The sequence below is a fragment of the Apostichopus japonicus genome, chromosome 13 (assembly GCF_037975245.1).
Source record: "Apostichopus japonicus isolate 1M-3 chromosome 13, ASM3797524v1, whole genome shotgun sequence".
NCBI classification, from domain to species: Eukaryota; Metazoa; Echinodermata; class Holothuroidea; order Aspidochirotida; family Stichopodidae; genus Apostichopus; species Apostichopus japonicus.
This window is the reverse complement of record NC_092573.1, coordinates 6,498,435-6,519,160: the sequence shown is the minus strand read 5'-3', so window position 1 is coordinate 6,519,160 and position 20,726 is coordinate 6,498,435. Positions and strand designations below refer to the sequence as shown.

Below are 20,726 nucleotides of genomic sequence, written 5' to 3'. Positions count from 1 at the left end.
CTTGGGAGTAAAGAACAACTTGACACTTGGCAAAACTATCTTATTAATCATAATGCTAGAATACGTTCCATCCGTATTTCAGGCTCTGGGCTTGGTCCTGGTTCACGCTCACAACCACTGGGTGACGAATAAAGTAGAGGATTCCACCAGCATCATCAGCAAGGATACCTTTGTGATCAACAGATGGGATGCTCCCCAACAGCTGGAACCAACATTACCACTCTGGCAGTTCTACATCTGGAGGTGGGTGAATCATAAGTTTACTTTTGTTTTATTCATCAAGGCTTCGCTCCCCTGCATCTGGTCAGGAGACGACCGTTTGTAACAGCTAACTCATATACAAGGTCTTATCCTTGTGTCAGCCTGGATGAACAAGGTATTAGGTTCTCCAAATCACAAAACTTATTTTCTATTAACTGTCAGGGAATTGGATGATTTCCAGCCAACTTCATGTGCGATAGAACCTTTGAAAGGAATTTCACTTTAATTCACACTGTGGGTAGTTTTCTTTGTCCCACATGACATTGAATGACCAAGTTTTTTCTTTTATCCATCATGTTTTGAATATTTCCAGATATATTAGTATAGGCAAATGATTTAAATAATACGTAAAAGTCCAATTTCACCCCTCCTTTATTTAATTAAATAACAGTTTCCAAATGAGTATTTAATTTTATGCTTAGTTGTCTTTGTATATTTATCTTGCACAGGTTTCTGCAACCCAATATTGATGAAGTAATCACTGCTGTTCTGGTTATTGTCTTATTTACAAAATACATATTTTATGACAAAACGGAACTCCCCCAAGCTCAACCTGCGAATGGACATGTTTCCAGCAATGGCAAAATAGAACCAGAGCTGAGAGGTACGTGAAGTTTATGAACAGTTTTAACAGCCGTTTGTCTCAAGCGGTGGTCGGCTGTATACCTTTAATAAACCATTATTTGATGCAGCGTATGTCACAGTTCATTGGTCAGTTTTTACAGGCACCAACATGCACTAGATTGTAGACACGGTAAAAAGTATTTTGACAGACCGATAGATAGTTGCTCATAGGTTTCTCATTTACATTGGGTCATTTTACTTTCCTTTACTTCTTACTCCATATTGTCAAAGAACAAAGTGAACTTTGAATTATTGACTTCCATATTGTCTGAATCTGTAGAAATTTTGAATGTGCCTTACCATTCCACTGCACTTTGCTGAGGTGTAAGCTGAATTATGACTTAAGCTTCTAGTACAGTTGGTTGCGATGATGTTGTTTTGTGTTGAGTGGAAGTTGAGGATAGTCCTGCAGACATCCTGGTATCTTGAATTGTTGTCCAGCATTTTGTTCTACCGCAGCAGTTTTGTTTACTGGATCAATCCTCTTTATCACAATCCGTTTGCTTTTCTTGTCGATAGATCCTGCGACTGAGGAAGTAAGGGTCATCGAATCACCCTCGCCAGTTTCCACGGGAATGCAGACTGACCCTGTTGAATTTGCTACTGGCAGCGGCAAGAAGGCAGTGTTCTCTCTGGGGGAGAGCAGCAGCGATTCAGAAAACAGCAGTGAAGAGAAAGATAACCAAAAACCACTGATAAAAGAAAACGAAGAAAAACAAACAGAGCCCAGGAACGACTCACCACCGAGACCTCTCGAAGAGTGTGTGCGCATTTTCAACTCTGAAGTACGTTCAGTTTATTTTTTTTTGAGGGAGGAGGATGGGGAGGTTATTCTTTCACATTTTACATGGAGAATTCTGCCTTAAATTATTGCTGTGTAAAAGTAAGTTAGCCTGACGATAAATAATTGCTTTCCAATATCCAGATTGCAAAATGTCTAACTTTATAATTTGATTGCTGACACTTAAAATATTTTCGCTTCATGACTTATTACAAAGATTTAAGAACAAATTCAGCTGTCACCTGATGTTTCTACCGACCAATAATGCTATGTAGTTTATAGTCTCCATTTTGTGTAAATCTTTGTATTTTACAGGAAAATTCATCAGAGCTGACAGATGAAGAGGTCAAATTATTGGTGAAATTTAAACACATTCCTTCCTACAAACTAGAAGATATGCTACAGAATGCAGAGAGGGGGATCAACATTCGTAGACAGATACTCTCAAACAAGCTCCACGACAAATCAGCGCTGGAAAATTTACCTTTCAAATACTACGATTATACAAACGTAAGTAGCATGCTTCTGTTAATTTTGTCAGATTGATATGTGTGAGCCACTACTTAGGCTTAACTTTACCTACTAAATCCTTTTATCCTGAACCTGTCAAAAGATGTTCTCCAAATTATACCTAATTGTAAACAAAACTGAATACCCCTGACAGTTCAGCATTTAAATACTATGAATATGCAAATTATTTATCAGGCTTGTGTGATGGACACACAGATTAATATGTGTTACTTGTGAGCTGTAGCATTAGATTGGCTTCTGTTGAATATGCAAACTATATGCAAATTATATGTAGCAGGCTTGTGATATTGACCCTGATCAAGATTTATTACTTGTTGGCTGCAAGCGTCAGATTAAAATTGATATCAGGAGATGAATCTGGTTCATAAAGTCTATTTTATTGATAATATTTTAATAGATGCCAAACCTGAAATGTCATTCTTTGCAGGTCTCCGGAGCTTGCTGTGAGAACGTATTAGGCTACATGCCAGTACCAGTTGGTGTAGCTGGACCCCTCAGACTAGATGACCAAGAATTCCAAGTTCCCATGGCAACAACAGAAGGGTGTTTAGTTGCCAGTACTAACAGAGGATGCAGGGCTTTGCAGGTATGTGTTCACACCACTCTGAGTAACACATTGTGAGAAAAACCATCCAAGGTTTTAATTGCAGCAAATGCAAGCATTTTGAGGCTGTGTGTTCCCTAGATATTCTCCGATATTCCAAGGTTTCCAGAAAACGTTATGAAATTTTTGTTTGTGAAATTTGTTTCTATTTTTACTTTTACTTGATTCCTACTTTTTAAAGTGTCATTATAAAGTGACCACTGCCGTAGTTTTGTTCACTCATTGGTTTTCTACCTTCTGTATTTTTGCAGGCATCTGGAGGTGTGAAAAGTGTCATTCTTAATGATGGTATGACTAGAGGTCCAGTGGTACGACTACCTTCAGCCATGGAAGCAAGGTAAGTTATCAACTAACTGTTGTCAGGTAATGTTATCGGCACAAATTAATGACCACTTCAAGATATTTATAACAAGGAACATAGGATTACCTTCAGCCCAGGAAGCAAGGTATCAACTAAATGTTGTAAGGTAATGTTATCGGCACAAATTAAAGACCATTCCAAGATAGTTATAACAAGGAACATATTCAAGTGACAATCCTGAGCAACAATCCTCTAGAAAGTTGAAAACATATTATTGATGTCAACATGCACAGACAGCTGGTAGCAAACAACAATGATGTCCGATGACTGATTTAGGTGCTATCAAGATATGGGAAGCTAGACAAACTGTCAACAAACTGCTTACCACTCGATTCAATTGAACATATACGTCCATCCGTTTGTTTTACATATTTCATCTGTCTTCTTTCCATTCAAGTCTGGCTCTGAAGAGGATCTTACTAGGATCCAGGCCCTCAAACTTTAATATATTTAGCTAAAGATGAGTTCTGAAATGTCTGGTACCTAATTGAAGGCACTTCTTATTCTTTTTTTTTCTTTTTTTTTGTATAGTAACATAAAGCTCTGGCTGGAGAAAGCAGAGAATTTTCAGAAAATCAAGGAAGTCTTTGATTCCACAAGTCGTTTTGCAAGACTTGAGAAACTCACAGGCTGTGTAGCTGGCAGACATCTGTTCCTGAGGTTTCAATCGGTGACAGGAGACGCCATGGGGATGAACATGGTCTCTAAGGTTAGTTGCAATACCTCATGTTAGGGGGAGACACCTGTTTATTTAGTTACTCGATAGACTCATGTTAATTTTGAACCATAGAGATATATTACAGCGCCTCGAGTCCCTCAGTGGAGGATTATAGGTAGTGACTTGACTTTAAACATTAATTGTAAACAGTTAGCACCCAGGGGTACAACTAAATTTTTATCTCAATACATTACATGTATAGAGATATTGTAACAGTAAGTGGGACTCTCTTCTCTTAAAAATTTTTCAGCGTCTTCATACAAAGTTCTTTTTCTCTGGAATTTCCAGAGCAAGCATATATTATATAGGCCAACAAAAGTTACTATTTTTTATTCCAGAATTGTATCTCATTCTATGACTTTCTCACCGATTTATGTCCAAATTTGGCCAAATCACTCTGAAAAACAGTTGAAATAAGGCCTTTTTGCACACGCTCCAAAACTTGTTTGTTTCCTTGTTTTTGATGATTAAGCCCCGCCTCCAAGTCTGGTTTGTAGCAGATTGGCTATGACTCAAGCCCCACCTCCAAGTCTGGTTTGTAGCAGATTGGCTATGACTCATGGCAGCTACATGTTAGATATACGAAAATGGCCACCCTCACGACCAATTTACTGTACTGTTGTGAGATACGCTGCTGGTACTGGTAGTGTATTGCACACTAATTCCATATGCACATTGTTGTACTGCATTTAATTTATATTAGGACTTCGTCTGTATATAGCTCCATGGTTTTAGTAATATCAATTTAAGGATTGTTCTGTTGTTCAGGTAGTTTTTCAGAGCAAGAGTCATGATAAGTTTGTTTGATTGCCCATCAGGTATTTTGTATAATTACGTATACACTTTGTTGTGCTGCTGAAGGCTACAAGTTTAGGCTAGGCCTAATGCATTCTATATTAGGCCTTCATTTAGTAATAGCCACATTAGCATTGTACTGGTGGTGTTCAGGCAGTTTTGGGCCAGGGTACAGTAAGTTTTTTTGATTGCCTTACAGTGTGTTTTAATTTTAAGTTAAGTTTCCAACTTATATATTAACTGTGACTCCATAAATTTAACATAATGTTAATGGGATAATACAACAACTATTCATTTGGAATAGAGTGTATATTGTGCATTTCTAGAATGAAGCATCATTATGAATTAATAGCTTGTTTGGTATATTTCTTTTACCCCCCCCCCCCAAAAAAAGAAAAGAATTAAAAACAAAAATTATAATCTATCACATTTTATTTTCACTGGAGTATGTATAAAAGAGAAGCCGGCCATAGCATCACAACTTTTATAAGACTATAAAAATTGGATAAGGTTATGTTTTATTTATAAGGATATAATAAGGTTATAAGAAGTATGTTTAGCTTTCTTTTGAACCTGTGATGATTGACATCAAATTACAAAGAATTAAAAGAAAATACTAAAATGGAGAGGAACTGGGGTGGCTATTAGGGGAGGAGGAGGCCACCCATCACTTTCAATTTAAAACTTATATTCTACTTTTACATTATTTTTTCCAAGTCATAAATCCACGAAATCTTCATGTCAAAATTATTGAGATGGAAAAACGTGGGTTGTTTTGATACTTGGAAGTGTACACAGTTTTGATGGTAGTCACCACTTCAGTCTACAGTAACGTACAGTAGGTCGATAGGCCTAGCTTTCTCAAGGCGGGCATCAAGAATATGGTCGAGTTGTTCGCCTCTTCTTATTTGACTGTTGTCATTGACGTCAAACTGTATGACCAAAAATATTATATATATTGATATTGATAATTGTAGAGACAGAGCAAAGATATGAAACTAGGAATCGAAATTAGAACTTCCAGTATTGAGATACTGTGTCATTGATGCTCTTGTTTGTATGGTGGGGGGGGTGGGGGCTAAGATGTTATGTCATCCATGAGAGGGGTTGTCATCGTGATGATGGTCATTAGCAATGACTGTGTCATTTTGGTGGGAGAAATTAACAATCCGTAGCATTTGTCAATACCAATATACCCATTACTTGAGAGAGAGAGGAAAAAAGGAGTGATTGTGGTGGAAAATGTTTTCATGTGTCGTAACTGTAGTGAAGCAATACAATTAACTAATTTAATTGTGCAATAACCACTCATGAGATATCACTCTGCAATTGTTACTTTTACTTAACAAAGCTGTCTTTGATTGTTTACTGTTTTCTTTAGGGTACAGAGAAGTCTTTGGCTGAAATTCAGAGAATCTTCCACAATGTTGAGATTTTGAGTCTCAGCGGTAACTACTGCACAGACAAGAAAGTGGCAGCCATTAACTGGCTTCAGGGCAGAGGCAAATCAGTGGTGGCAGAAGCAACTATTCCAGCTTCTGTCATTCAGAGGGTATGTTCAGGCTTGTTTAATATCGCATTACAGAATGTGCCTCCGCATATCGGTCACTCTATGGCCTGATGGAAAACAAATTTAATTTCATTCAATTACATGGAAGATTTACTTAATTAAGGCACCAGTACTAAAAATGAATTAGATAGGATATATTGTATAGGATCTGCATGACATGGCAATAACTAGTTACCACTTGTAGACCAAAGAAAATGCAAGTGAACTTTTTTCACCTTGATTCACAGCAGGTACAGATGTTGGCAAAATGAACATGTGAGATGTGTATAAAATTCTCTTGGCAGTGAATCTGGGCAAAATGTTTTCACATTTTTAATTTTCTGTTTGTTGATAGTTTTTATAGACAGTGGATGTATATGTATATATGAATGTTTGTATGTATGAGCTATTGACATGGCTCAATGTGCTGATCTTCCCTTGGTTTATTCTTTCCTCTTTCTCATTTATCTGCAGGTTCTTAAAACTAGTGCAGAGGCACTGGTGGATCTCAACATCAGTAAAAACTTGGTTGGTTCAGCAATGGCTGGTAGCATTGGTGGCTTCAATGCCCATGCTGCGAACATAGTCACAGCAATTTACATCGCAACTGGCCAGGTGAGTTATTATTCACAGTAATGGTATACATAGGGATATTTAGAGCAAAACTAATACGTGTGTCTGTCAAAATGATTAATTGGTTCAGCAATAGCTGCTAGCATTGGTGGCTTCAATGCCCATGCTGCGAACATAGTCACAGCAATTTACATCGCAACTGGCCAGGTGAGTTATTATTCACAGTAATGGTATTCATAGGGATATTTAGAGCAAAACTAATACGTGTGTCTGTCAAAATGATAAATTGGTTCAGCAATAGCTGCTAGCATTGGTGGCTTCAATGCCCATGCTGCGAACATAGTCACAGCAATTTACATCGCAACTGGCCAGGTGAGTTATTATTCACAGTTATAGTATTCATAGGGATGTCTAGAGCAAAACTAGTATGTGTGTCTGGAAACGATAAGGTGCCATCAGAATGTTAAGATCTGTTGGTAAATAAAGTAGCAATTTCCAACAAAACGATTAATTGTTTCAGTTAATATATTAACAATTTAATATATTCAATAAATATTAACAAATTGACAAATTCTTTAAATCTAATAAGCAACAAATTCATCATTGTGCTGCAAAAATGATGAAACGATTACCTCTAAATGTCATCAAATTAAAAATTTGCAGCAAAATGATAAATTGATCACTTAAAATAATGATAAATCAGTCAAATAAAGTTAATAGGTGAATTCAACATTTTGCATCAAAACAATGAATTAACAATCACAGCAGAAAGTCATCGCTTTTACAATCTGCAGCAAACATAATAACTTGATCACTCAGTTTTATCTCGCCAAGTCTAGATTAATGCCCCGTTTATTAAATGGTTCCATATTCTTTCCTTTTTTTTTTGCCCTCAAGGATGTGGCTCAGAACATTGCCAGTTCAAACTGCATCACTCTGATGGAAAGATCGGGAGCACACGGTGATGATTTGTACATCAGCTGTACGATGCCCTCAATCGAGGTTGGCACCGTTGGAGGTGGTACCGTCCTGCACCCTCAGGCTTCCTGTCTCCAGGTGAGCAGAATGCATTGCTTAGATAAAAAATAAGAACTTCAAATATCTACAGAAGGCAGCACTTTTATAAACATGATGAAATATAATAACACACAATTGTAAAAAATTTTCTCAGAAATAGGATGCAATATGTTATCTCCCTGCAGAATTTGTATCAGAGCTGATACTTTCTATTAATATTCAAGTAAAGTGTGTCATATATGAATAAAGAGAGCATAAGGGGAAGTTTGATACCTCTGAAAAGAAAATCTCACATAGACATTTTGCTTAATGGTGATTATCCATAGGTGGAGTTACACATTCAGGAGGAATCATAACCTCATTGATTTTTTGCTCAATTGTCCGTAGATTGTGTGTTGAGTCAGCCTTGATTTAGTTAGTTGATTACAGTGACTTTTAATTTTGTGATCTTCTTTTCTGTAGATGCTTGGAGTGAAGGGTGCATCCAGTGAGGTGCCTGGCAGTAATGCCTGTCAGCTGGCCAAGATAGTCTGTGCCACAGTACTTGCTGGAGAACTGTCCCTGATGTCAGCTCTAGCAGCGGGACACCTCGTCAAGAGCCACATGAGGCATAACAGGTAACGAAGAGTACCCATCATATCAAATGTGTATGCATGTCATGTCAGAGGTCAGGTTAGCTAGTTTCAGTCTGTGTTTATGTCTGTTCTACTGCCTAAAGCAGGGTTGTCCAACCTACGGCCCGCGGGCCACAGTCCGTAGGGTTGCGTCCGGCCCGCCAGAGATGCTCTACGGTGCGAAATTTGAGTGAGCAGATTTATTGATAACAATTTGAAGCTATATAATCAATCATTCGAACCTCCTGGGTCCAAAAAACTGCATACAGGTCAGTTTGTGTGACACTCTCTCAGCGGAGGGGGGGGGGCGGCTGGACTTTATTCATCTGTTTTATCAGGTAGGGAAATAAATCAGTGCGCTACGCGCGCAGTGCTCACATTTTGTTGCCTGTGGCTTAGCGAAAAAAAATCAAAAAATCGATCGTAGGGTTCATGCGGCCCCCTCCTTCATCATCAACATTCCATGTGGCCCTCCTCTGCAAAAGGTTGAACAACCCTGGCCTAAAGTGACATGAACATCCAACAGAGCTTATATAAGGCTCTCATACCTCGATTAAAATAAGTCTTGAATAGTAAGCAAGAGTGTGCTGTGGATAGATAAGTACCCTAACTACAATGTGTGATTCATCTTGCCTTGTATTACTCTCCCGTACCAAACGACGTCCATCTGCCAGTTATTAATAGAGCGTTATGACTCTACAGTTATGTTGGGTAATCCTTTGTCAATTTACAGATACATTACAAGACCTTACCACGAATCCCAAGATTCTTAATTAATTTTTTTCACCTAACATTTTTTTTTTCCTTACCCCCTTCTTATCCTTGCAGATCATCTTTGAATATGTCATTTCCATCTGCTTCATTACCGACAATTCCAGAACACAAGAGAAGCAAATCACTGGATTTAGGGATCGGAGAGCGTCCGCTGGGGACATGTACGGTTAAGGCACCTTGAAGAAACGTTTAAAACCAGCTATACAAAGACAAAAAAAATAATTAGAGGATTGTGTTTGCCAAGCAATCTGAATATGAGTGGGTTTGCTGTAGAGAATGGAGTAGCTAGCTATGCAGTGGCTTTGTTTATACATAACATATAAATTTAAAGAATATAAGAAACGTAATGTACAGAAGGAAGAAGTGCATTTTTTTTTTCTCTTTTCTTTTCATTTCATTTTGGTACCAACTGAGTTATTCACCAAACATGGAGGTTGGATCGCTTCAATAGCACAACAGTAATTTAGATTGCAAGACCTAGGCAACAGACTTCAAGTTAATAACTGAAATAAGTACTTCTCAAAGAGATAAGCCATGTTCTGAAGGAATCCAATTTGATCCTGGGATCTGTTCCAACAGCACAACAGTAATTTAGATTGCAAGTCCCATGCAACAGACTTCAAGTTAATAACTGAAATAAGTACTTCTCAAAGAGATAAGCCATGTTCTGAAGGAATCCAATTTGATCCTGGGATCTGTTCCAACAGCACAACAGTAATTTAGATTGCAAGTCCCATGCAACAGACTTCAAGTTAATAACTGAAATAAGTACTTCTCAAAGAGATAAGCCATGTTCTGAAGGAATCCAATTTGATCCTGGAATCTGTTCCAACAGCACAACAGTTATTTAGATTGCAAGTCCCATGCAACAGACTTCAAGTTAATAACTGAAATAAGTACTTCTCAAAGAGATAAGCCATGTTCGGCCGGAATGGAATTTGATCTTGGGACATCAATCCCTTTCTTAATCAAAGTGGCAAAGAAGAATACTTCTTTGTCTGAATTCATAGTACACTACTCTATATTAAAATATGACACTATGAATTATTACAGTAGCGGTCTTAGGTGTTGTCTCCTATCCAGTCTACTTTATGACCTCTTCCAAGTAATGAATTGTAGCCGACATCAAGTTTTGCTCCTTTTTTCCAAAACAATAAAAGTACATCATAAATATCAATACCGGTCAGTTGAAAGTCTTTGTGTACAAAAGAAGTTCTTTTATGTACAAAGTTTTCAGCCATTGGGTTTTGAATTTGACTGTTGACTGATTGCAGTACTGTAAAACATTATTTAGACAGATAATCTATATTTATAGTAACTGACATAATTGCTCTTTAATGCAATGAATCTTCATTCATACTGTCAGGAAAGGAAAACTTAAATTCAAATTGAGTATGTTATATAAATTCAAGTTTCGAGAAAACTGACACTTCCCTTGTAGAACAGCTTGCAACCATCTTTGTAGTACAAGAATATAACTTTTCATCATCTTAAAGGATCATTGGAGAAAATTAGATCCATTTGAAATTACTCAGACTCTGTAAGTTGCATCTTAGATGCTCATGCCCTTTGGTATCAACATTTCTTAATGTTTGTTGTGTTAGTTTGTGTTTTACATCTACTGATGTGACCCTGTTCACTCTCTTAATATTAAGTTTTTGTCTAAATGTAAAACCAAGCCCCCAGCTGAATCTTGTTCATTTTTTTTATTTTTTTATTTTTATATTGACAATTTTTGTCATAGATATATATTGTTTTTGTCAGTTCTTGCAGAGATAATGACACTAGCTCTTGGTTATTCATTATGATTATGTTTTTACCAGCATTTATTCAGAAATTATCCAATATATGTTCTTCAAAGATATATATTACAATCTATGTTTAGCAGGTTGTACATTCTTGGAGACTGGACAGTTCAGCTGTGAAACTATTTGTAAAAATTCATGCAATTTTCTACCAAAAAAAAAAAATTAACCAAATGTTAACATTGAAAAAATACTCCGCAATATTAAAAAGATGTCATGACCAATCATGATGTTATGATTAGCTGTAAATCAAAGATTGATTCTGTTTGGTTTTAATAAACGGAAAGAACTGACTGTCAGATAACGTAGGAAATTATAACTTTCTGTGTTGTCATGGAAACAGCAGAAAAGGTTTCCCATTGAAGTAAGATTGAAATACTATATATAAAGATGCACCTAGGATTAGACAGAACTAGTCTGAGAGGATCTGGACTCATTTACTTTGTCATTTGTCATTTACTTTGAATTTGTTTGTTAGTCAGATTAATAGTGGAATGTTATGTGTCTGTGAACGTTTATGATGAGTTCTATTGTTTTTTGTTTCAAATCCTCGTTAACGTGGCAGTAACTTTGGCGTAGCATCCACCAGTTATGAAAAGATGTAGTGTTGGTTTTTGTTCAAAGTTTCTTTGACTCTCGTTTTAAGTTTCTTGATTTGTTTTTGCTTGTTATTTGAATCTTAGTTACCCAGATGCATAAAAATATTACTTTCCCAGAGACCCAATAATGGTCGTAAACCCAGACTGCACTTATTTGTGAGTCTTGTAAGTTTGTTTTAAACAGCATGTACGATAAAGACCATCAATATTATAATATTTTACAATGCTTAAGCAACCACGAACGTGGGAGAAGCCCGCAAGGGTTTGTGGATCACAACTTTCAAGCCGGGTGGCTACCAGTTCAACATTTCAACTCAAATTTGGAATTGTTTGAATTTTAGAAAGTCATTTCAGATGGGAAAACCCTAGATTGCTTGGATGAAAAACCTTAATTATGACCTGGCCGGGGATCGAATCTCCCGATTGCTAAGCCTAATGCATCAAAATGCCACCGCCTTTATCAACTCGGCCACAGCAATGGTATATGTGAATATAATGTACTATAAGGTATTGGCATATAAACAAGAGGCTGAATACAAGTTTTGAACCAACAAAATGTAAGCTTTAGTAATAATAATAATAAAAATAATAAATTAGATTTATAAAGCGCCTTGCAATGTAAAACAAACTCAAGGTGCTGTACATATAATCTAAATCAAATATAAATCTAATAAAAAAGCAACAAATTAATTAAGCAAAAAAAAAAAAGAAAAAAAAAAGTGGTTCCTATGTGGTTGTTAAATAAGAACATTCGTTGTTACTCTTTAGTTATAGTGTTGCTAGCATTCTAGCTTTTGCTATGGTGAATGTAAAGTATTATCTGGAAAGTAGCTGACATGTTGCGAACAAGTTTTACTCTAACCGACAAAATTATCCCTTGTTATAGTTGGCATTGAGACATCAGTTGTGTGTCATGAAGTCTCTGTGTAGTTCGTGTGAGCAGTGCTCACTTGGTACACATTTGACAAATGTTATGTGTTGAAATCAGTACAAGAGGCATTTGCACTTGTCAACATTAGAAAGAGGTTGGTATGGAGAAACTATTTATATGCAGGTTATTTCGTACATAGTTGCTAGTGAAAGAAATATATTTATTGTTCCATTATGACATTGATGTCACTGGAAATAATTAAGAATTGTTAATGAAGAGTGATGTTATTGGAAAAATCTACACAAAGAAGGAATGCTATCTTTCTGTGTTTATTTTCTTTTGTGTGTTTTTTGTTATATTTTTTGTATTGCATGTTCCTTCTCTAGTATTCCATTGATATGGGGAGGTCAGGGCTGGGGGAGTTGCTGTACCCTGTTGTTACAGGTGTAAAGCTGTCAAACAAGGCCTACATGAAGGATATAGGAAATTGCCAGCTGTTTTCATACTTTTCTTGTCTGTTACTTACATGGTTGGATCACCGAGCGTCAGTAACTAGAATCTTTAATCACATGGCAGATTGTCAAGATTAGCTGCCATGTATTTGATTTGAATGGAAATGCACATTTTGGGTCTTTCAAATATCGAAATTTCCACCTGGCTATTTTGTGTACATGGCCTATTCTTTGACTACCTTCAGGGGAAGACCATTTCCCCACCCAACAACCCTACCCTATTGATCTTTTCTGGTAGTGAGAGCAGCATTTGTAAAATGGGATAAGGTGGTAAGCTTCCTTCCTGACGAGAACACAGTTGAAATTTACTGGCCAACATATTTCACCCTGTGTGGTTGTATCTAGTGATGTTATGTGTTGCAGCTCCCTAATCACTGGACCACAACCATCATAATACACAAATGACTAATGCGGTTTCAGCCACAGACATTACAACCGATTTTCCACAGACAACCTGTGGCGCGTTGCTAACCTTCATACTGTGATGTTAGTTTTGTATAAATCTTGTTCAAACCTGTGAGAAATCATTTGAAATAGAGACAGCTACGCTAATAATTTGTTACCTTTTTTATTATATAAACCAAAGGGTAACATGTGTAAGCGTCTGTTCAGTTTTTCTTCATGATTAGTAATGTACAGTAGATATGTGACCTCACGAGTGACCTTGATTGTCGCCACGGAAACCAGGCAAGCAAAATGGCGACGTCCAGCAGCGGTCGGGACAAATTGGGCTCTTTGACGAAGACCACGATCAAAAGGTCTTTTGATTATAAAATGTGCAAGAAAGTTGCTGAATTGACCCAGGTTGTGCACATGCTTTTCACAAAGAGTCATGAGAAAGATCTTGAGTTAGATTTGACAAGGAAAGCCTACGAAGAAGAAATAACAAATGTTGTCAAAGATGGCGAGTCCCGTATCAAAAAGATGGAACTTTCACTTGCCGAGCAGAAGCGAAGAAATGACATTAAATGCAGCCAAATCACTCTACAACATGAAAAGAAACTGGAGAGTTGTATGAAAGAGTATACTTCAAAGATAAGTGATCTTGATAAGGAAATTTCATCTCTGACAAAACAAATCGTGAGTCTCAGAGAAGAACTTAAAACGTATAACTTGTCTAACGTTAAGCCTAAGTCAGACGACAACAACACTAGTTGTAACGTTAGACGGGCTAGTGTCAAGCTTACACCTGTTGATAATGTTGAATCAAATACTAACGTTAATATTAATGGAAATACTTCTAACAACAGCAATACCAAGCAAGTGGTAGAAGAAAAGCATGGAGCTAATTCAAAGTCAAGTGAGGGATACCTCAAGCAAATTTCAGAGTTAGAGGATATTACACGTGGAAAAGACTTAAAAATCCAAAATTTACAGCAGCTTCAATCAACGGCAGAGGAAGAAACCTTGAAATTGAGAGACAGGCTATTGGAGGTGGAACTGAAAAAGGAAGACATTGTAAAAAAATTCATGGAAAGTGAGAAATTCCGTACGAATCAACAGGAAAGGATCAAAGTATTGGAGAAAGAACTAAAGGGTCAACAAAAAGAGATACAGAAGCTTCAGTCTAGGCCTAGAACAAGAAGCAGACAATCTTCTTCACCAGTCTTAAGTGCAAGTACAGAGAACATACCAAAAAGCAGTGTAGTAAGTTTTCCCTGTAATTATTGCCATAATCTACACCAAATGGCCAACATTAGCTACCTTAGTGGGTTTCTAAGGAGGCTTTTTTTAGTTAAAATTAAAGTGTGTTAGCCTGGGCCTAGGGAGGGCCTTAATATTGAACTGATACCTTGATATGAATTATGATCATTACATTTGCACACTGTTGTTGATCACTAAATTCACGAGGTTCCATTGTTTGGTGGGAGGGGATCCATGCATAAATGTTTCCTTATAAAATTTGATTAGTGCATCTCAAAAATTCTCTAGGAAAATATGATTCAGCCAGATTAAAGTGTGTGAAGACTCGCACACAAAGAAACGTCTCATGCCAGTAATCTGACCTAGTTTCGAATGAGGTGTAACAGAAGTGTTAGACACCACCATCAATCCCAGAAAATACACATATGTACCGTCGGTAATTAGACACTAGTGTACAGTCAGTACATGCAGCAGCTGTCAATATCCACAACACAGTGTACATAGCAGGGATGGACATCTCAGGTCTGGATAAAAGATAACAAGGTATCACGTTTCATTACTGTATGCATTTTGTAGCGACAAGAAAAAAACTTCACTTGCAAGCAACGGAAGTAAACTTTTTCAGAGCGCGGTACATGGTTTGTGGCCAGTCTTCAATGCCTTTATGGGTAGTATTTTAACAACAGGGGGGTGAGGGGGGGGGTGGGAAAGGGAAATATACTGTTGTGGGAACAAATGTCTCCTGGGATAAGAACCCAGAGATGCTATGAAGTGCATTTGTTATTCAAGTGGTATTGTGCAATCCTTTTTAACTCCTTTTTGTTTCATGATGCAATATTTGTAAATAATTATGATTTTACAGTATCAGTATCAGATACAGTACTTAATTACACCAGGATGAGAAATTATTTTTGTTCTAAAACAATTTCATTTCTTCACATCTAAAAAGGAAACCAGTTATGAAATGGATCGACTGAAAAAAGAAATAGAACGTTACCGCTTGGAGTTAAGCAATAGGGAGGGGAATTTTAATCGGATGTTCACCTCGACAAACCCAGTACGGGTGGATACATCATTGAGAGGCCTTTCTCTGGGGATGACGAGGCAGAAATCAGATGTGTCTGCACCTAATTTTAACCCATTGGTGAGTAATCATGGAAAAGCTTCAGTAGTTTTAATATAAAACCTATGTAGCTTTTAAAAGTATATTCAGCTCCCAAAGATTATGACCTTCCATATTGTTCATAGATATTAAGATGGACTATATTAGACAATAATATGTTCAAATGTGTGGAAATGTTGTGAGGTCAGCTGGAAATTTCTTGTTGAAGTTTTCATGTGAACAATAGAATTGTCACTTTGGTGTCAACTTGATGGTAAACTGGTAGAGTAAAGCCATCAATCATCTACCAAGTTACTTTGATCATCAATATCTGGAGACGTTCTGGTTCTCATTGTGTATTTGTGATGAGAGTCTTCATAAAAGTGTGTCAGATGTGTTTGAACTTAATGAAATAGCTACGGTAAAATGGAGGCTTTAGTTCCATTTTCAAAGTAGGTATTCTAGCAGGCCAGTTAATGCAAGTGGATGTGCTTGCTATGTTATAGATGTATATATTATGTTATAGATCTACACAGAATGATGAATCTTGTCAAATGTTTATTGCAGGAAAGTTTGTCTTCTTCAAACCCTAAACCTGCAAACAGTTTCATAGCAGGCCAAATACATGTATCTTATCTAAAACAATCAAAGCAGACAATATTATTGTCATAAAGTTCATTCTTAGTAATTGGCACTATTTTAGGTATGATGAAATACTAATAAACTTTCATAAGCCTCATGATACCTTGAACGGTTCTGTAAATATGTGTTGTTATTGAAGTCATGAAACCAGCCACTTTGAGACATATAAATGATGCAGTGTCCGTGGAATACAGTGTCAAGGATTCTTGTTAAGAGTATGTAAACGGAACCTTCATTAAAAGCACAAGGCCTTTAAAAGCAAGAATGATACTGAAGGATGGGTAAGTTTAAACCAGGGTTAAAATTGTAATAGTGAGCCAACTATACAAGTCCATGGGACCCAGTGGCGGAGCTAGGGGTATTGGTCAGAAGGGGCGAGAATGGTCTGTAGGGGCGCTTTCGACACTATCTAAGCGGAGCGCCACCACAGGTTGGCGCAGAGCGTACAGAAATTTTTGGAGTAAAGATACTCCCTAGATTGCCGGAAATGACCCTTTCCGGGCCTTGCTATTTTGCAGATAAACGAAGAATAAATAGGTTTCATCGCCAAATTACAGTGACAAAATGTGACAAAATGTGACAAAATGTCAAAGGGTAGATGAGAGCGCAATAAAAGTCAGTAACCGCGAATAAGTAAAATGTGGTAAAAAGCTGAAAAGGGCGCCAGCAGTCCATTTGAGTCCGTCAGGGGGGGCATACGCACCCCCCCCTGACTGTATGGACGCTCCGCCACTGATGGGACCACAGGCTTATATCTTGGGGGAGGGGGAAAAAAAAAAAAAAGACCGATCCCCACAAACCCCAACTGTGCTCCCCCTCCCCATCGTTTTACTCCTGGTGACAATGACAATCATATAGACCCCCTCCACCCACACCTTTCTGATTTTCTCTGGTTAATTATGTTACTCCTTGAGAATTATGAGCAAGTTTTAATTAGGTTTAATTGCGCCGCAGTAAATAACTCTTTTCTTTCTCCTTCTTCAGCAGAGTCATATAGCTGGAGCTGGCCGGTCAGAGTTACGAAAACCAAGACTTATCGACAAACGACTTCCTCTACTTTCAATGGAGGGAAGGAGTAAAACATCTACAAATCTGACACAACATGGCGCTGCAGCAGGAAACAAAAACTTCTCTAGGAAGACTGATATGTTTCAACAAGCTTTCTAGTACTTTGCATTGGTACAACCAGGGAGTTGTTATGGAACTCCCTGGTACAACTGCCATATAGACTGTACACAAATCAAGCTGGTGTTGTATTACCTATTGGTCAATGACGTTCGTAGTGTTTAAATATTAATATCATGGGCGAGGTTTATTTGGATCCCAACGGAAAATATCTTGGAGAAAAACAAAGTTGCAAGTTGCAAATTTTTCGACTTTTATGCCACAAGATTTAAATAGATAAGCTAGTTATGTATGTCGTTATGGCATAGTGGAGTCAGTGAGTTTGAGAAAAATCATAGAAAAGGATGCAAAATGCTGCTTTAAGGCCTGTAGTTGTGTGCAGTCCGGATATAAATATTTTCAGGGGGTTGCAAAGGGTGGCAGTCAGAAGCCATGGTACCTTTCATAACATGTGAATGGGGTTTGTACCAATATTTCATTCAATTCAACCCAGGTAGTGGCAGGAAAATGATTTCAATAGAAATTTTAGCTTTATTGTATGCATATTATTTCAAATCTTGTTTCACGTGAATTATAAATAATAGAATATTTATACTTGCAAACTAACCATAGATTATAATATTGTATCATGTAGGATTGCATCGCAAGGGTATTGAAGAGACCAAACCCATACACTTGATTGTGCAGATAATAATGAAGTAACCCTACAATCCTTGATATTTTTAAGATTGTTTATTATCTCAACAGCATGGATGATCTGGTGCATATGTGCTGTAAAATCTGTTAAAAAAGCGGTCTAGTGTGTTGAATTTGCAATTGCAGTGAGGTACTCAAATACTCCAAGAATAAAGTGAAAGATGATGTACATGTCCAACAAACTTTATATGTGACTTTGAGTTCATGAAATTCACACCTGGAATGATAGAAATAATTCTAAACATCAAAGATAGGCAAATAAGAAAATAAAATGTGTAAACAGTTTAAAATTTGTGGGACACATTGTTTGTTCTTTTAATATTGGTGTAAACAGTTTATCACTACTGCTGTTTTAGGAACTGTGAAAATAGTTAGAGTGAGGGTGATTTCACAAAGAGTGGGCTTGGTAGAAGCAAATGTTATATGACACAGAACAATAGAACAAGATATCCTCAGCATTGGTTTTCAGAACATACTGTATACTCTATTACCCCCTCTGGACGCATCCCCCAGGAAATCCGGAAATACAGAAAGGGTGAAATGTCAGACCTTATATAATATGTAGAAAATATACAGAAACTATGTATATGTAGAAAATATGCGTATATATAAAATATGATATACAAAATAGATATAGAAAATATGTGTACATAAATATATATATATGTAGAATATCAAACTGTCTGGATGAGAGATAAATCTGAAGTGACTCAAGATTGACTTGAGCCAGTTATCTAACATAAACAGAACAATGGAGCACAATTAGAACAAACAAGAAATATTGTGACACCTGAAACAGAGAATATTCTGTGAGACTAACTTAACAAATCAATTGTAGCAGAATATACCTTTGACCATTGATAAAATCTAAGGCTGACACTAATGATAAATGAAAAGTAAGTGAGAACATATTTAAAAGGGGCTTGGTTCGAATATGAAACATGTACAATACAATGCATAATGGACCTTTAATCCAATAGGGATATGAACCATATGTTTGTGTCATATATTGCATTTTTTTCATTCTGTTAGTTTATTATAATGTTTTTAAGACAACGGTTGTCGCTCAATGAAGTTGTTTGGGAATTTTTTTTTCTTTAATTCAGCTATGTTGCATATTAACTAAAATGGCAAAAATGAAATATTAAATATAGGATGAATCCATAAACTATACAGTTCTGTCATGTGTTACTTTGGTGCTTTAAACGTCGGTTATGAAGTATTAAAGATGGATCACGCTGAACACGTTTACTGAGTAGATTGAATTATTCGAACGTTGCCCTTACTCAAGTCGTTGCGTCAGTGTCCCCAAACTAGAATCATGTGCAGTAGTATAGTGCGTGTTAAAGTAATGAAGAAACAAGTGGCTGGAAATACATCTATCCACTCCTGGCCTAATAGTTTGTTTGGTTGAAGTTAAAGAGAAAAAATGCGAAAGTCCTTTTTTTTCAATCGAAAAGGAGAATGCCTAACATGGGCATTTCACCAAACTCTTTGTCTTGTTGTTCACTGACAGGCAACAATACTCCCTTCTCACAGAAGTCACAAGCCTTACCGAAAAAGGCTTAGCTGCCCTGTACTCCTTCGCGAAAACTCCAAAGCATTCATTGGAGGACATCGGGAAGACATATACGCGAAATATATTCCGAGCGGAACATTTTTATGAACAACAGATATCCTCCCAAATTTACATGGCCTCTTTGTTAATACAATTTATCAAATCTTGCGAATATATTTAGTAAACGGTCTGATATGGAAAATGGGAAATGATCATTCTTTCAGTTATGAACTGTACATTATTGGTTTCATGTCGTGGTTTATTTACATCAGCGGTACGCAAACTTTTAGACCCACGTGACCTAGTAGTTTCATGAGGACAGCCCAGTGGCGCATGACCCACCTATTTAGTATCGTGGGCGGAGTTAAGATGTTAAATCGTCCCGGAGAAGTGTCTAAGGGGAGAGGTGTCCCCCTCCCCTATGAGATCGTTTGGTACATTGAAGGGTGCTTCTATAGATGCAAAATGGTGCTGTATTTTGAAACCAGGTTGAATAATTTTCGACTTTTTAGGTTGTACCGTATGTACATGATATCATTTTTTTATCCTGTATGCTGGAATATTTTGTAGTATACTGCCTTTCAGAGGGGGACTTTATCCCTAACCCTATCAGAGGGAGGGGGATAAAGTCCTCCTACCAAGAACCATACGTTGTTGGGCCACGACTAACTAGGCCCCATCATTCAGAATTGATGGCTTTGAATTCAGGGGCGTACTGTTACTATAAGATTTTTGTATACTCTGTTGTATCTGTTGGGGTGGGGGGTTAAGCCCTACTCCCAGAACGATACGTGATGGCTCCCTAGAATGCATAAAAGACAGTTTGAAATGTGGTAAGGTCCGTAAATTTTCCGAGGTCTAGAAATTCCCATGACCCATTGAATGTTTTCCATGACACATGCACTTTTGGGTTGCGCCTGCACTAAGTCCAGCAGTTGTACGTGTCATAGCCTAATAACTTACTATAGTT

At 37.2% G+C, this 20,726-nt stretch overlaps 2 protein-coding genes across 5 annotated transcripts in view; both read left to right on the top strand.

Moving 5' to 3' along the window:
- LOC139979227 (3-hydroxy-3-methylglutaryl-coenzyme A reductase-like) overlaps positions 1–12,795 on the top strand; it is a 33,711-nt gene extending 20,916 nt beyond the window's left edge. For all 3 annotated transcript variants that reach the window (XM_071989992.1, XM_071989991.1, XM_071989989.1), the window contains exons 8-19: positions 83–243; positions 711–865; positions 1,405–1,670; positions 1,982–2,176; positions 2,625–2,783; positions 3,053–3,138; positions 3,694–3,871; positions 6,057–6,227; positions 6,699–6,839; positions 7,695–7,853; positions 8,277–8,431; positions 9,257–12,795. In XM_071989992.1, the coding sequence (XP_071846093.1) occupies positions 83–243; positions 711–865; positions 1,405–1,670; positions 1,982–2,176; positions 2,625–2,783; positions 3,053–3,138; positions 3,694–3,871; positions 6,057–6,227; positions 6,699–6,839; positions 7,695–7,853; positions 8,277–8,431; positions 9,257–9,383 (1,953 nt within the window). In that variant the 3' untranslated portion in view covers positions 9,384–12,795. The remainder of the gene's footprint in view (positions 1–82; positions 244–710; positions 866–1,404; positions 1,671–1,981; positions 2,177–2,624; positions 2,784–3,052; positions 3,139–3,693; positions 3,872–6,056; positions 6,228–6,698; positions 6,840–7,694; positions 7,854–8,276; positions 8,432–9,256) is intronic.
- Positions 12,796–12,942: 147 nt separating this feature from the next.
- On the top strand, positions 12,943–19,369 carry LOC139979229 (uncharacterized). 2 transcript variants are annotated; one of them, XM_071989995.1, is made up of 3 exons: positions 12,943–14,636; positions 15,583–15,777; positions 17,365–19,369. In XM_071989995.1, exons 1-3 carry the CDS (start codon positions 13,686–13,688, stop codon positions 17,542–17,544), a joined length of 1,326 nt encoding a protein of 441 aa, XP_071846096.1. In that variant the 5' UTR covers positions 12,943–13,685; the 3' UTR covers positions 17,545–19,369. The 2 variants fall into 2 exon arrangements, with proteins under 2 accessions (XP_071846096.1, XP_071846095.1); XM_071989994.1 differs by having other exon boundaries at positions 17,362–19,369.
- Positions 19,370–20,726: the final 1,357 nt, after the last annotated feature.